This window comes from Pyrgilauda ruficollis, unplaced genomic scaffold (genome assembly GCF_017590135.1).
Source record: "Pyrgilauda ruficollis isolate IOZ18807 unplaced genomic scaffold, ASM1759013v1 scaffold7, whole genome shotgun sequence".
Lineage (NCBI taxonomy): Eukaryota > Metazoa > Chordata > Aves > Passeriformes > Passeridae > Pyrgilauda > Pyrgilauda ruficollis.
The window spans coordinates 7,442,788-7,459,928 of NW_024528821.1; the positions used below are offsets into that span (position 1 = coordinate 7,442,788).

Sequence of the window (17,141 nt, forward strand, 5' to 3'; positions counted from 1 at the left end):
CCCTGCCGCGGGCGGCGCGGCCATGGCGGCCGGCGCGGCGCAGGGGCTCGGCGAGGGCGGCGGCGGCCGCGGGTTCCTGGGCCCGCGTGTGCCGGCAGAGGTGGAGGCCATGGCCAGGGGCGTGCAGGACGTGGGCAAGGAGACCTTCCGGCGGCTCCTCAAAGGTAGGGCCCGTGCGGGGCCCGCGGGGCGCTGTCCCGGCGCGGAAGGGCCGCGCTGCCCCCGCACAGGGACGCGAGGGGTTCCCGGGGGGATCCCATCGGCAGGAGCCGCGTTCCCCGAGGAAGCCGTGGATCCTCTCGGGAAGGCAAGGACAGCTATTAGAGAGCTTCCAAAGGAGATCCAAGAGTGTGGGGAAAGGCCATGGGGGGAAGCCGTGCGGACTGAGGTCACTTGGAGGGGACCTGGAGGGTCCTGGAGGGGTTCGGCCTGGAGGGGACTGAAGGGAGACCTCAAAGCTGGCTGCATTTTCCTCACGAGAGGCTGCGGAGAGATGGACACCGATGTCCATGAGTTTTTCATGAGTGCCCTCTCTGTGACCAGTGACAGGACACGAGGGAACAGCATAGTGCTGTGTCAGGGCACTTCAGGTTAGCTATGGGGAAAAGATTCTTTCCCTAGCAGGTGTTGGGCACTGAACAGGCTCCCCAGGAAAGTGGTCACAGGACCAGCGTGACAGACTTCAGGGGATGTTGGGACAATTCTCTCAGGCACATGGTGGGATTCTTGGGGTATCCTGTGCAGGGCTGAGTTGGACTCAATGATCTTTCTGGATCATTACAACTCAGAACATTCTGTGATTATGTGACAGCTGGAGGGCTGCAGCTGCAAGGCTGCAGCTTCCTGAAGCACTTCCCATTGCTTTTCCCAACAGGAAGCTAGAGCTGAGCTTTAAATAAAATGAGGAGCTTGATTCATTGTATTCTACAATTCTGTGAAATCTGTGATAATGAGGAACAGAGTTCTGCAGCTGTGGATGGCCCCTAAAGTCATCTGAGTGCTGTTAAAGTCGTTCCTCTCTCATCCCTGTGTCCCAGAGCCAGCAGCCCAGTCACTGTCAGGTTGTGTGTGACAGTCAGAGACCCCGTTGGCATCTACAGAACATGCAGGAGACAATACAGCAACCCCAAGGTGCAGGTGTCCTGTTGAGGTTGAGGCTGTAAGATGGGCAGTGACTGATTTCATTTTTGTCTGCGAGGCTTCTCCCTGTAGTGAGAATTTTCTCAAGGCACCTTTGACCATCAAAATCAAGAGTTACACAGTTGAGTAAATTAGGGTATGTAAAACAATCATGGAATAATGGAATAGTTGATTAGTGGAGCGAAAGGACAGGTTGCTGGAGGGTAGCTTCTGCCCAGCATGATGTGACCCTGGCATGTTCTCTCAGCTAACATATTGTCAGGAATTTCCTTTTTGATTTGAAGGACTCAAAACATCTGGTAGCTGGTTTGTCTCTAAAAGTGTTGCTGCACAGTAGCAGAAACAATGTGTTCAGGGGTTCCTTGTAATACTTGAAATAATAAAGCTGTATATAGGCAGAGGCATTTGGGACAGAGGTAAGTACACATGTTGAACTATATTTGCTGTCTAGTGTGGGGACATAGAGACTGAAAAGCCTTTTCAGTGCCAGGAAGCCTGACTGTATGGGTTTAATTTTGGTGTAAGTTATCCGGTGCTTTCGGGTGTGCAATAAATGCTTCCTACCATAGCAGGGTCTGACACTCCTTCAAAACCAACTGCCTGGAGCTGGGGCAGTGACCCCAGTGCAGGTCCCCCTGCAGTGGGTGGGCACAGCCTGCCTCTGGGTATGCGGAGCTGGCACAAATCTCCCATCACTGTCTGCTCTTGTTGGCCTGTGACTCACAGTTTGCAGGGCTGCAGTTTTTCCTCTGAAGGTTTTGTAATCTTTGAAGACGTGATGGATTTCAACACTGTTTATCTCCATTGCTCTTGCACTTGTACCAGGTTCGTTTTTCAATGCTGTTGCTGTTACTCTATTGCTAAACAAAGACTAATGTAAAAAACGAGATGCAGTTTCATGTACCTGGTCAGTTCACCATGTAAAAACTGCATGTAACAGTATCTGAAGGTTATCCAGCCAGTGTTATTGCAGGCTCTGCTACACTGTCTCAGTGATTGATTTCATTTTTGTCTGTGAGGCTTCTCCCTGTGGTGAAAGTTTTCTCAATGCACCTTTGACCATCAAAGAGCTACACAGTTGAGTAAATTAAGGATCTTGCTTTGCTTTCTTATTCACAGTCACTGTTAATGCATTGGAAGGAAAAGACTGCAAGGAATCTGTCAGGCTGATTGCAGAAAGTGCTAACCTCTCAGAAGAGCAACTTGCTTTCCTCATTTCTGGCATGTACACCCTCCTCCGAGAAGCATTGAGACTCCCCTTATCAACTTTCAAACAAGAAGTAAGTTCTGGGAGTACTTGGAACCTTGATAAGGTAAAAGCTGCATCAGACACAAGTCACCATCTAAATCTCATTTGCCTGGGTGGGAAAATGTACATAAAAATGATTCTCCAAGTTAAGGTTGTTGGAAGAAACTGTTAGAAATCTGGAACTTATTATTTCACTTGCTGGGTAGATTTAGACTGAGCTTTTTAAAAAAATATTTAAGCTTTAGGGAAAAGATTCCTGTATCTATTTATGCTTCAGTATCTTGTTCACTGTGCATGCTTGTTTTCGCTCATAAATTAAAACTGCCAAAGAAATCATAGCAAAATGTTATTTCACAGGCATCAACACTCTCTCTTACTCTAACTGGGTGTTCACACATACCACTCATTTTTGTCCATGCTTTTAATTTCTCATATTTGTTTGCCTCCTTTGTTCACATTTCTTCCATAGAGGAAGGAAGGTATTAAGGCCAGAACAATATAGTGGAATTTGGAAGAAAGTGCAATTTCCACTTATGCTGTGGATGTCTGGTGTGAATATGCACATACCCACCATGTTCCCAAACCCTCTCCCTTCTTCATGGCTATTTTCTTCATTTTTCATGTTCCTTTACCTTACAATTTTCTTTTCTCATTTTTATGTGTGTGAGCCACTTCAGGGTTTCTAGTACCTCTTTTTTAAGATACAGCTTCATATTTACCCAGGCATACTGGGAAAGCTTTCATATTGCAGGAAATCTAGTGGAAGTATGCATTTAATATTCAGACCTTATCTTCTGCCATTTCCTTTTTCTTGTCGTAGTTTAAACAAGTTACTGCAAAATGTATTTGAGAATAAGGGCACACAGTTACTGTAAAAGAAAAATGTTTCTGAATAGCTGCATAAAAGAAGTGGCAGAGACTGTTGGTTTGAAAAATAAAGGCTTCCAAGATATTTAGGTCTTTAAATCACAACTTGATTGAACACTTCTGAAAATTCTTTTCAAAATGTTACCAGTCATTTCAAAACTACTGGCACTCAAGTCTAAAATTTTTGGGGAGAGATACCAGATAAGTAACCACTATTGTGTCAGTAAGTAAGAAATTATCATTTAAGACTGTATCATGTAAAATTTCATCTTCCTTGTATTTTTAGGTTTTTAAAGAAGACCTGAAGGAGCTCAGGTAAGCCTGTTTACACCAGTTCATTAAATGTTTTGGTTTTTTTTCATGGCTTTTATGTAACTGCTTCCCCAAATTAACTTTTTTACGCAAAAAAATTTGGTACAAAAATTACCTGTAAATACCTCTTAATGCATCTGTTGCCAAACATCATGTAAAGCCAGAGGAAAAAAACAGGTGTTGTGTAAGATTTGATTTAGCACTGAGCATGAGCAGTTTTATTTCACCTGCTGGGGAGAATGATCTGATTTATTCTGCAATGTAGGTTATGCAAATATGAGTGACCTTCTCTCTGCCATCCCCACCTTGCCCTGCAATATTTTTTTAAGTGTTTGGTAAGACAGTGGTAGCATTTCAGAAGCTAAGAACTGCCCTACTTCTTTCCTTCTTTGAAAGGTCAAAGATATAATGTTCATGAAACCCTACCACCATGTTCAGCTATGATTTCTCGTGCCCATTACCCAAGAAATCATGACCTTTGTTACAGCCTTTGACAAAATCTCTATCAGTTTTCCATGAGTGTATCTGAAGGGATCATATCCTAAAAGCTAGAGATCAGATGCTAGTAATATTTATAGGTTTTCCCTTATTTCTATATTCAGTAGCAATGAGAAAATAACAGCAGTTGATGTTTTCTTCTATGGTGAAACCTCTGCAGCAAGGCTTATTTTTTAAAACACTATTTTTGCACATTTCTTTAACATTCTGATTTCTACCTAGGAGAAATAGATGTTTGTCTTTTTTCATCCTTATTTGTCCATTAACCTGTACATTGGCTTTCTCCTCATAAGCAGTTAAGTCATAGGCATAATTTACTTTATGAGCAACTTCAGGCAAACTAAAACTGCAGATGTAATTTGGATTAAATCAATGAAAGGTAGCATTTGGGCCATAGTGAAAGGTGCCTTGCAAGTTGATACAGTTTTGTCTGTGGCACAGTGCTGGAGTTTGTCCTGCCTTTTGTCTTGAGAGCTCAAATGCAAGCTGCTGCCTCTGCCACATTGTGGAGTTCACACCCAGGTTAAAGTAGGTCAGTAAGAAACTGATGAATTGCTTTTGGCCCAGTGGGAGCTGGTGTCTTCTGAGGTGCACACAGAATGTGCCAAGTTTGATTATGGAATAATGAAGAATACTAAAGCTCCATGCCAGATTCTCTGGGGCTGGGTGAATATTCTTCTTCTGAGCAGTGGAGAAAGTTGGTATAGGAGTGTCAGAAGTCACTGTCCAGGCTGGCTGTGTCTAGAAATTCAGACTCCCAGGTCCCTGTCCTTGTCATTTGACCACACTTCAATGACTTAAGCATTTGTATTGTGTTTGGGAGTTTTTTTCTCACTTAGTGGTTTATTCATACATTTCACTGAGACACTTTTCAGTCTTGGTGATCTTTTTTATATCTTTTATATCGTGATACATCTTTTTATCTTACTGTTCTGGTTAATGTGGCTGATCTAGCAGCAATTGTTGGGTAACTGCATTCGTGCTGCTTGCTGACTTGAGTGTTTTATGTGCTGCTAGTTGCTGCTATGCTCCCATTATTCTCACAGTATTGGGACTCTTCCTAACTTCTATCTTTGACCTTCTTACTTCTTGTGAGTAGCTCTCTTCACCTTGTGGCTAAATTTTTAGAAGACTAAATAGCTTATTCTACTCTCAAGCTGTGATAGTTAGAAATTTGGTAGCATCTTTAGCAGCTTCAGTTCCTCTGGGAAACATAATTTCATACATTTCCCAATAGGCTTGGGTTTGGAGATTAAATACTTGCTTGTTTTCAAAGCACTTACTAATTGCATTGAGACACTTAGCCTGTTGAAGTGGCCATTCTGTGACCAAGTGCACAAAGAACATGGCATTGGTTGAACAGGGATGTCTTGGCATTATTGATCCAGTGTTTGGGCAGGTATTTTGCCTTTTAAGGCAGAAAAAGGGCCTATAGCCCACTTTTTTGTTTTGTCTTATTTTAAAAGGTTTGAACTTTGTGCCATGTAACCTTATTTTTTTTTTACTTCTTGCATTCTGTTTTGTTTTTTTTTCAGTGAATCTGAAGCTTGAGCTAATTCTGCCCATATAATATCCTGTAATTCTCAATTTTCTGGTGAGGCACCTGATCTTGGCTTCTAGTTTTGATGAAGAGAGAGACTGGAATACATGCCCAATTCTCATTAACTAGATCAATATTACTAGTTTAAAAGAGTTGCAATTCCCTACTTCTTAGCCTGAGTGGCTGAGCCAGTGGGAATAAATTCACACTAAATTGTGGGTGCTTTTTTTTCCTTCCCCTCGCAGATTAGTTAATAACTTTATGACTCAGGGAAAGAACATGGGATTGAGACATCTTCACACATTTCTTGCCCTTTGAGTCCCTTCCTCAGAATGTTCCAATGACAAGTGATTGCTATCTGTAGTTCAGGCTGAACTGTGCCATGTTCTGTCTTATCTGTGTCGTGTGTGACTGGCCTCATGTGTGCTGCTTGAGCCAGGAACAGAATTTTTAGCAAGATCATTGACTGCACAGCAAAAATAATGCAAACTCAAAGGTAGTGTTAATGCGTCTGTTTTAGTAATGCTCTTGAGTCAAGCAAGTGTTGTGGTAGGTATCATCATGATCATATTACAGCCCCCTGTCTCCAGCTATTCCACTGCATAGTCAGGATATCCAGTCAGTGTCAGGATGGGCTAAATGATACACTTGCATGAAAGTATAAGTAATGTTTGCAGAAATAGTCTTGTCTCTTCTGAAAGTCAGACTCTTGCAGCCAAAAAACACTGTTCTAGTGCTTGCTAAAATGAATTTGTTTTTATCCAAGCACTATTTAAAAATGTGGTTTAACCCCACTTCTCCCTTTCTGAATTTGAGCTGTAGTAACTGCTGTTTCATCATCCTGCTGTGTGAGTTGATGAGTTGTTTTTTCTCTGGTCATTAGACACTGTAAGCTCTTTAGGACATATAACTTCCTTGTCTGCTTTGATTTTTCTTTGATACACTGCTGTGTGTCTCAAGCCACTGGTGAGTAATGTCTCTGGGCACTGATTCATGGTGAGTGCTGGATTTAACTGTGGCAGCAGCAGTAGTGACTTCTCCCACTTGTCCAACCTGCCTCTCTGTAGGAGGTTACTGTCCCTGTGGCAAAGGCAGCTAGTGGCTAGTGTTTGCTCTGTGGTCTTTGCAATTCACAGCCTGATCTATTGAACTGAAAATCAGCAGAAGCTTGTTTGTAAGGAAGCAGCAGTGTCAGAGAAATGGTGAAGGAGTGGAGAGGTGTAGGATAGGTGGAGTGTGTTAGTCTCTTCAACCAGTCCCCATGTATGCTCCTTTTGTAAGTAGTCTTTGCTACAAGGGCCTCTGAATTTTGAGGGGCAATTCCTTCTGTGTTCGTTACACTTGAGGTGAAAGTGAAATGAAACATGTAAGTCTGGGATTTTTGAAAGCATGCATTGCTGGCCTGCCTTGTGCACTTGTCAGAGCCGTCAGTGAAATTTTTCTTGACTTTACTGAGAGAAGTTAAGCCAATACTGGGTTCTTTTGAAATGCAGCATTTCCATACAAGGTAGGATGGGAAGATGTAGCACAGTTTTTAGGGTTCTTGATATATAAACACAGGTTGTCCTTTTGAAAGCCCTGACTGAATCAATACTGAAGTGCTTACATAAGAGCTGGCAATTTTAAGCAGTGGAAGATGGAAAATGTTGACACATATGTTGTGTTCTGTAATTGATTTAGGGTTTTTTTTTCAGGTAAGGCCATATAACTGTGGTCACAAAAAATCCCTAACTGTTTTGTCTTGCTCTTCTCTTTCAGAATACCAGAAGATTTCATTGTGGACTTTTCCAGTGTAGTCTTTGGTAACAGGTTAGTGTTTTCATTGTGCAGACAGCAGGGCTGCACAGAGTTCTGCTGACACAAATCCTTGTGTCATATTGAAGGAACAGCAATATTTTCCAAATTAATGAGAACAAGACTTATCCTATTAGTTTGATTCAGCACAGTATGATGTCCATCATGCACGGCAATACATGCATTGAGTAGCTTTCTTGCCAATTTTCAGTTTTTCTGTGTTCATCAGTTTTTATAATATTCTATAGACTGTGAGGTCAATCAATACCTACAGATGAAAAATGCAGTGCAGAATTATTCATTTTTGCCATCATTATCATTGCAAGTTATAGCAAAAGAGGCAGGCTACAGAAGCCCTCTACCTGCTCTGGTTTATGGCAGCTTTCTCAGATAGCATTTCTCAAGTCTTAATGTACAGTTCAGTTGGGAGTTCACTCTAAGTGACTTGATGACAACATATCTGAGATATCAAGTGCTCTGCCTGCTGTAATTCACTTTTTAAGCAACATTCCTCAGTAACTCTAGAGTAAGTTCTAAATTGAGAACTTTTTGTCCATTCTTGGGATTCCCTTTTTCTAGAAGTTTCTCTGCTTGACCATATTTAGCCTATTCTTCATCTAGAAATTCAAAATCTTGAGCATTTTGCATATGCAAACTTGTGCAGGGTGAAGAATTGGACTCTCATGATCATTGTGGGCCAACTTTCCTTCTTGAAACTTGAGGTCACTCAGCACTTGACATCACTAACCCAATGCTGCTCCAGATTCTCTGCATGGAATCCAAATAATCATAGTTATGGTTTTTCAGTTACCCTCAAGGGTCTGAGTGCTGCTACCAAAGCTAAAAATATTTTTCATTTCTTTGATTAAGATCTTGGCTTACAGATAAAGGTTCTTGGAGTAAAAATAAATTCAGTCATCTCGTCTTTTCTTTGCTCTTCTGTTTGAATTATAGGTGTTAAGAATGCAAAATTCATGGTTGCAAAGTGGAAATACTGCTTGCAGTAGGAAAGGAAGATAAATTTAGATATAATTTGAAGCATGCATGATTGTCTGTTTTCTACTGTGAAATCACGATGCTGGAAAATTTAGCTTTTTCTCATTTTGAAAGCTGTGATTATCCAGTGTAATCTTGCTCTGTGTTTTGAGACCAGAGAAAAACACCTCAGGTTTGATTTTTAGACAGATCTACTTCTACAATCTTAAATGTAACACTGAATCATACATATGCTTATTGAGTTGTAAATATATATGTTTGTGATGGTAAGGGATGCATTCGCATGTGATCAAAAATTCAGTAATTCAGTATGAGGTAGATAACCCAGAAAAATCCATTTTTAATACTTTTCCTGGCATCTTATCTTATTTTTGGAGTTCTTTTCATTAAACAACAGCTCTGAAGTATTTGGCATTTGTATTTGTGTCCCCACAGTTCCATCAAGCTGTGTAGACTGAAAGAAAAACTTGCCACATCAAATAACTACATGAAATTAAAACTGTCTTTTAAAGGAAAGGATAACACTAACTTCACCCTCTCTGGATGTTTATAATAAATGCACTGATTTTTTTTCCCTAATGGTGTAGCTTTAGTTTCTACCAGGAGGGTGCATTCCATGTGCTAATTGTCAGCATTTCACACGTACGAGTTTGTTCAGCCTTCCAACTCAGTGGCCTGCTAGGCATGTCTTGTTATGTGCATAGGGAACCATCAGAGCTTGTCTTTAGCTTTGATACTGGTAGATCAGCTGCTGCTCCAAATTCTCTTAATCTTTCATTTTCAAGTTGCATCCTTTAGCAGGTGGTGTTCTTGTCGCCAGGTGCATCATCCTTTCCACCATAGCTTGTGTGGTCTCTAGAATGGTCTCTACCTGATCCATGGTCTTCTACTTGTTCTGGCTTCTGCCTTCTGCACAATGTGCTGACAGTATATTGCAGCTGCTGGCACAGAGTGTTTACAACATGTAATTATAGGCTATAGGTTTTGGATATAAGATTCATTGAGTCTTTGCTGCTCCATTTTGGTATTCCTCTCAGAAATTAGTGGCTTGATTAGTAGCCTGTGTAATTTCTGTGTGCATGTTGGCCACTATGCACATTCTGTCATCTTTGCAGGATTCTTGAAGTTCCCATTGTGGTCTTGTCCAAGCTGGGATGGTCCTGACAGAAGCTTAAACTGAGCTATAGAAGCTGTGACTCTTCCTAGGAGAATGGTACAGAAGTGCAGTCCTGACCAGAAATAAACTTTTGTGTTTGACCACAGAAATGCCATCTCTCAGCAGTATTCAGAAGCTTCCCCTCTGTTTGGGAGGTCACCATTTCTGATCTTTCCCACCACGGCTAAGTAGAGTATCTTTCTGTTTTTAAAACTCCTTTCTTCCCCCAGGGTGCTGGTGCTGCACGAATGGACTGACTTCCATCAATGGGAGTTAACATGTCTTAAGGAAACTGTAGCAGTGTGGCTATTTTTAGGGAATCTCCAACTTAAGCAATACTCTGGCAGCAGCTCTCCACTGAGGGAAAGGCCTGTTCTTACTGTTTAATCCTGCTAATGACTGTTCTAGACTCCAGCTCCTCATGGCTGCACCCAGCTGTGGTGACCTACTTCCTATCCAGGAGCTGACAATGAGTAAGAACCAGCTGATCTACTTTTTTTTGCTCATTTCTTTACTGTCCTATTAGGAATGTCTCTCACTTCTGACACCACCCAACCTCCCCTCACCAAAGAGATAAATTCTTTCTTATATCACCTTTGCAAAATGCAGGACACTTGGAGGATCTCAGCCTGTGAGTGCTGTGTACCTTATCAGATCATTGATCTTTCTGGGCAGTTTCTAAAGCTAACTTGCACACAAGAGTTTCAGTAGTGATGTGAGACTGCCATTCCTACAGTGCTTGATGTGTTCAGAGAGGATTCCTTTCTGATGCAAAGTCTGTAATTAGATTATGTCTAGCACCATGGATAAAGGAAGTAATGTTTCTTATCCTGCCCTTAGTGGAAGTACTGGAGTAGCCTTGAAATGTACCATAAATAAATTCCAGGGACACAGGATGCTTAGAGGAAAAAAAAAGAGTAACACGAAGTCCATCTCCTGAATAGACCTCAGCACAGTGACCTCATTCTGAAATTATTTCTGCATGTATATCTAAGAGTGAATGGTTATTATGTATTTGTATCAGATTTGCCATTTAGTTATCCAGAACTTAGCATGTTGTTAAAATTTTGAAAATTGTCAAACACCTGAAGTTTAATTGCTGTTAACTGTATTTCCACACAGAAATAAACTAGGACTTGATCAGCCTGATTCTTCCTGCAATATGAGTAACAAATGAAATGCTTGGCTTCTTACACATTAGACTAGGCAAAAATATTGAAGGCTGAGCTGGGGTTGGCAGTGAACATTATGTAAGGAACTTAAAGTTTGTAAATTTCATTGCACCAACAAGAACCACTGTGGGGTTTTTTAAGTATGCTTCAAAATACACTCAATACACTGATACTATATTTTAAAACATTGCTGCTAGCCAATACTAGATGGTTTTTGCTGAAGAAGAGCAGTGAACTTATGCAACTGTTTTGCCTAAGTCATCTGTCTTGTCTCTGCTTGCTTGTTCCTGTTGGATTTGCATGAAGGTAAGGATATGTTTGCAAGTCCCTTTCTGTGCCTCACAGTTGCATATAATTGAAATAATAGGTATGCCAGCCACCACAATGACTCTTACTCAACTTCATAGCGACATCAGTTTACTAGAATTATACAGTCACTTGGTCTCTTTTTTCAACATGGACCATAGTTAAGCTTAAAAAAAGGGGATAATCTGAGCACAACTGTCTTAAATCCACAAAAACTCTGCTTATTCAGACCTTTTCAAGTGAGGGCAGATGTAGGAGAGAAGCAAATTCCGGACAGGTTTGTACTGAGGAATCCTATTTTCTCTTTAGATTGTTTCTTCTTTATGAATTTACTTTGCAGTCTCTTATTTCTGATTCTCTCTTCAGGCGTCCCACTTCGGAAGGCACAGCTCTGATACAAAGAAGTCGGCTGCCAAGCATCCAGGACTTCCAGTGGAGAGTGGATGTAGCTATATCCACAAGGTATGAAAGAGAATCATGCACATCCATGGAATTATCTAAGATTAAAGTGATTTCTTGTGCTGCTTAAACATTTTAATGGGGTCAAAATGTGCCTTGCTATTAGGGATTGGCAGATAGCCTTAAACAGTAAGATACAGGTGGAATTTTCTGAACAGTGTAGAAGTCAGTGTATACAGACTTTACTGCTGGTAACATTACACTCAGAATTTGAGTCTCTTATTTTAAAACTTAACAGAGCTGATACAAATCCACAGGTCCTGGTGATGATGGCATAAATTAGTCAGATTGAGCCTCAAGCAGCTGGGCAAGCTCTTAGTTCTACTGAAACAGGGGAGGGTATTCATCTATTCAACTTCTCAAGCAGACCATCATTTTTTGCATCATTTTTTGCACATGTTAAATGAATTTCCATCTCTTGTACTCTGCTTCTACAAAGAGAAGTTTCAGGACAGCACCTTTACACTGCCATGGTTATGTAACTGGTCATTGAACTACCTCCTAGTTTCTTTCACAGCAGGAGTAAATGCCTTTGAGATCATCCTGCCTGTGCCTGCAGTGAACAGCTTCTTACCATCTGCCACAACAGGGGCATGTGGGGGATGGATCTTTAGCTAGACCCAGAAGAAAACAGAAACTTGTTGTCTGTGCTGTTTGGTCTCTGTCTAGTCCTAACCAGGACAGACCAAGCTGAAAGAAATTAGATGATCCAGTCTTTGTTAGTAGTGTTATTTGTTAGCATGATTGACTTCATGTTGCATGTCTGCATACCTGCATCTGGGAGAGAGTGCTCTCTCTTTGCTGCCAGGGAGGCCCATGGCTGATCAGGAATTGTCTTCCTGAAATCAGGAAAAAAAGCTCCCATGAGAAAATTGGAATGGCCACAAGCTGCTGGTTCAAGTGACTTTCTGATGAGCAGTGCTGTAAGCACCACACAGGTATCACTCTGCAGAAAAAGAATCTATACTGATAAGAGAGCAAAATGTACAGTAAACATCCTCAGGCACAGTGCTTGCAAGCTGAAAGCAAATCCTATGATTTGTTTTCCAAACAACACAGGAGCAATACGTTACCGGTTTTTGTTTTCCTTCCTTTTAATTTTGTTTTCAGTTAATCTTCCCCCTGGGATTTTTTGTTTATTATCCAGCAACAGCCTCTGCAGGGAGGTATGGCAGCTTTGGGCTGTAGTGCCTGTCTGTACCTGAGCAGGCTTTGGCAATGTCCTTTGATGGAAGCTGCACAAGAATGACTCATTTCCCTTCTTTGGGTCATCAAATAAAATAACACACAAATTTAGGATGAAGCCTGGAAGAGGTTGATTCCCCAAATGAGGTGGCAGTTGAATGTATGAGGGAATGGAAATGATTAATGCAGCATGGTGAACTGCATAAGAAAACTGTGCATTATTGTTAGCAGTACTTGGTCAGCTCTTATCCCTGTCACAGTTACACTAAATGAATTATGTAAAAATGAAAATGCTCCTAAACTTGCAGTTACTAAACTATTAGCAAAATGTTAAGTCTCAATACTGAGGTAAATTGAACAGAACTGTTGTGTTCATGAGTTTCCAGCCAGACTCTGTGACTGAAATTACTCATGTTCTGTGTAAAGCCTACATGAACATCTAAAATTGTTAATGTGCAATGCTGTACTCATCACACTGCTGATCTGTACTGCTGTAATCCTAATGATGTAAATAATTTCAGTTCACTGGCCCGTGCACTGCAGCCATCCATTCTGATGATGATGAAGCTTTCAGATGGGACAGCTCATCGCTTTGAAGTAAGTCTGATTGCCATAATAAATAAGGAAACCACTTCTAGTTCTATTTAGAAAATTGAATTATTACTTAAAATACTAAAGCTTTTGTAAATGGTGTGTTACCATTGGTTGGTTTGCTTTGGAATCCTTCATGTTCAGTGTAGCCACATAAAATATTGAATTAAATACCAATCAAAATAATTTCATACCTTGTTCCTACACATGTTCTGCTGAACTGCAATTTATTAGAAGAATATTAATTACTGGAAAGCACTATTACATAATATCTGGTTTGATTAAAAGTTATGGGGTTGTTATGAACTGTAACCTTCAGACCTGATGGTGGCTCTTGAGGGCAGGAAAATTACTGGGGTAGTTTATATAATGTATGATACACTTCTAAACCTTCTGCATTTGGCAGGGAATGGTAACATTCTTTTCTATGGCAGAGGTAGTTTTATTCTTTTTCCTCAGAACTGTTCTGGCTGCTAGAAAGTAAAAAAAAAAAACCTCCTTGCTTGTTACAGGATTAGTCAGTGGCAGTATTTCTGACACTGTACCGAAAGGCTTGCCAGAAGATGGCATAAACTCTTCCATAATTTTAACCTTTGGAAAGGAATGCTATTTGTTCTATAAATAGCCTGGTGGTGCATACAGGAATTCAATGCACAGCAGGCATTGTTACTTTTGAACTCTGTACAGATTTTGGCTTCAGTTCTCTCATTAGTAGTAGTCTGGAAGAGGCACCTGTGGGTTGAAAGAGGTGGACTGATGTTACTGTTAAATTGTTTTGCAAGAAAACATCTGTTGAGAAGGGCATAAATTCTAAGGGCATAAATTTGCTACATTGCAAACTGTTCAGGGTGTCACTTCACAGGAGATCAAATTTACCCCTCTGGACAGTCCAGCCCAGAGCATCCCATACACTGTATTTGAGGATTTCCATGGAACTTAAATGATGCCATGGACTTCAGGTTAACCCTTTACAAAAGGGTAAGTTTCACTTGTGAGAATAAAATCTAGTTTATACTCTATTCCCACTTTATTGCCTGGCATATCATGTCCAGTGTTGGTCTTAGTGCCATTGTTTCTGACTGTTTTGGTTTGATTTTAGGGCTTGTTCTTTGGTTTTTTGTGGGTCTTTTTATCGTTGTGAGTCTGTTGAAGACCCTTTGTTATTCTGCAGGGGAGATGTGTTTGTCCAGCACATGCAGGAGTGCAGGTATCTGATAACAGTGTGCTTCTCCTAGAATCAACTCTTTGCTGTTGCTGCTTGGATCTGAATGCCAAGGATGTGACTTCAGACAGGATTTCTAGATCTGATGAGTGGTCTTCCCACAGTTAGCAGCTCTTAGGATAAACTTGTGTATTGGTTCGAGGTACCATATGCAAGTAAACATAGTCCTCAGATGTTCAGTTTTCCTGTTTTCCTTTATTTGAACACATTCAGAATGTCCTGCTAACTAGCAGGGCTTATGTAAGATGGTAAGTCCAGAAAATAATTCTGTTGTGAACAGTTTTAAAATGTGTATAGCACAGGGAGAAGTTACACTCTTTGGTCCCTGTTTGGTATTTTAATCACAGTGTGGCTTCTGACTGAAGCTGTTTTTTTAAAGCAGTGGGAATTGCAGCATTTTGAGTCTTGTTGTATATATGTCAAAAGTGAAAAGGACGTGATGCCTTTTTATGCATTTCTGATGTATGTGGAAAATGCAAATCAGGTGTTGGAATCCTCTCATATAATTTGTATCTGTGTAGAGTGGGCAGAAGGATGACAAGGGTCTCTGCCAAAAGAACTGCTGTCTTCAGTGCAGTCAGAGTAAATTAGGCAGTGCTGTGCAGACTGTGTGGGACCAGCCAGACTGCACTGGGCACTCGTGTGAGCATGTGTTTGTGTACTGCACCTGTGTCACCAGTCTGTGTCACCAGTCTGTGTCACCAGTCTGTGCCTGCACTCAGCTGGGGGTCTCTGTCTTCACAGATAAGATTTCCATCCACTGGGCTTCTCAGGCTTGAAATGTAAAGGAGAGTCTGTGAGTCTCCTACCCAGTTGAAAACGCTTTGTGTGTTTAACCCTAAATCTTTTGCCTTCCATGCATAGTGGAAGTGTCATTTGCTCTTGAGGTTGCTGCCAAGTGTCTTCCCTCAAGTCTCAATTCCCTTCTCTTGCAAGTTTGGACAAGCAGAATATCTTGAATTTTTTGCTTGAGAATTCTGTAGTCTCCATGACCTTCCAGATGTCTTTCCTTCCAGTCCATGACTTTCATATCACCCAAGCAGCTCTCAGTTTACATCCTTGAGTATTTCCTTTCTCTCGTCAGGCAGTACAGGAAATGTACAATCTAGGTGTCATTTCTGTTTTTTTCCCACTCTCCTTTTCCGTGTGGATTTAGTTGAATTACCTGAATTTTATTAACCTTAAATCCTTTGTCTTTAAGTCTGCAAAAATTAAGTGTTTTAAGAGACATTGGCCTTACACTGCAGACTGTTCCATGTCCAAGGCATGCCCTAGTCAAGTTCCTGAGATGTCTTGTGTTTTCTAACCTGAGCATTCTGTTTCAGGTGCCAGTTGCAAAGTTTCAAGAACTGAGATACAATGTTGCCCTTATACTGAAGGAAATGAATGATTTGGAGAAGAGAAGTATACTGAAGATCCAAGACTGAACACTTTTAAATTGGGAGTTTATGGAAGAGATCTGAAACCCTCAGCATGTTTTGTGAATGCAAAACAGGGGACCATCACCACTTTGCCTCTATGAACTTCAATGTGGCATTTATGATGTCTGCTGTAAATATTTTTTTTTCAATTCAAGTGTTTAAAAGCACAAGCTCTTTTTGTAAGACTTAGAAAAAACAAAACATTTATCTAAGAAAAAGTATAATGCTCTTTGTGAACATTTTTGCATGATTCATCAAAACATTTTTTTAAATAACTGTCTTAATAGATGTAAGAGTCATTTATTTCTGATTATGATTCATAACTAATTTTTTTGAAACTGTGCTACCGGAAGCCCTATCAATGTGTATGTATCATAAGAAAGCTCTGCATTATTTCAAATAAAAATAAAATAACAAACCCACTCCTGCCTTCTAGTATGACAAATGTGATCTTGAGTTGTGCATAAAATCGTTGCCTCATTTCTTACTAAGTGGCTATGGTTGAGCTATGGATAGTTAAAGGCTAATTTGGAAAAAAATTGGAAGACTGTGGATCAATGAAGAAGTATCATCTGGGCTTCCAGGACTAATTCCATGGAATTACAGCAGTGGAAAGGTGAAATCTATTTCTTTATCTGGTTGATCAGAATGGGCTAAATAGCCGCAATCTCATAGTTTTGTAACTGGAGATGCCTGCCTCTTGTTTCATGTGTTGCTTGTGTGTTTGATTCCATGAAATCAGCTGACATGACTAGGCAGAAACCTCTGGCCCTGCAGTGGTGGTGAGCAGCAAGAGGCAGAGATCTTGTAGCCCACTCCAGCTCATCAGTCATGCAGGCCAGACCCCAGGATGAAGGGGCTGCCTACAACTGGGATGGAAGTCACAGGTGGGAGGATATCCAAGCCCCCAGGCTGAGACAGCAGTTAAGCACAGGCTGCAGTTTCCTGGGCTGCTCAGGCAGTTGGACTGGGTGGTCATTGTAGGTCCCTCCCTTTGTACTGGAATAGTCTGTTCTGAGTTACTCCTTTGGCCCGTGAGTTTACCTTGGAAGGACTCCCTTAATGTGAAACGTGTTTCAAGTCTCATTTAAATACCATGCAGCCACATGTATGTCCCTAAAAGCTTTGCAAAAAAACCAATGAATTCCTCACTCCTTGCCTGAATGAATTTTCCCCAGCAGCAAAGACAGGGAGGCTGTGAGCAACTACCCAAAGACAGCAGGCTGTGGCTCT

At 41.0% G+C, this 17,141-nt stretch overlaps 1 protein-coding gene across 1 annotated transcript; it reads left to right on the forward strand.

Annotated features, from left to right (window-relative positions):
- The first annotated feature begins 6 nt into the window (after window positions 1-6).
- Window positions 7-16,330, forward strand: COMMD5 (COMM domain containing 5). The gene is made up of 7 exons (XM_041485069.1): window positions 7-164; window positions 2,260-2,420; window positions 3,543-3,571; window positions 7,365-7,415; window positions 11,397-11,492; window positions 13,196-13,271; window positions 15,813-16,330. Exons 1-7 carry the CDS (start codon window positions 23-25, stop codon window positions 15,912-15,914), a joined length of 657 nt encoding a protein of 218 aa, XP_041341003.1. The 5' UTR covers window positions 7-22; the 3' UTR covers window positions 15,915-16,330.
- The last annotated feature ends 811 nt before the right edge of the window (window positions 16,331-17,141 follow it).

Coding starts and splice junctions, on each gene's coding strand:
- COMMD5 (XM_041485069.1), top strand. CDS start 23: ATGGCGGCCGGCGCGGCGCAGGGGCTCGGCGAGGGCGGCGGCGGCCGC. Junction 3,572..7,364: donor GAAGACCTGAAGGAGCTCAG/GTAAGCCTGTTT, acceptor CTTCTCTTTCAG/AATACCAGAAGATTTCATTG. Junction 11,493..13,195: donor GATGTAGCTATATCCACAAG/GTATGAAAGAGA, acceptor AAATAATTTCAG/TTCACTGGCCCGTGCACTGC.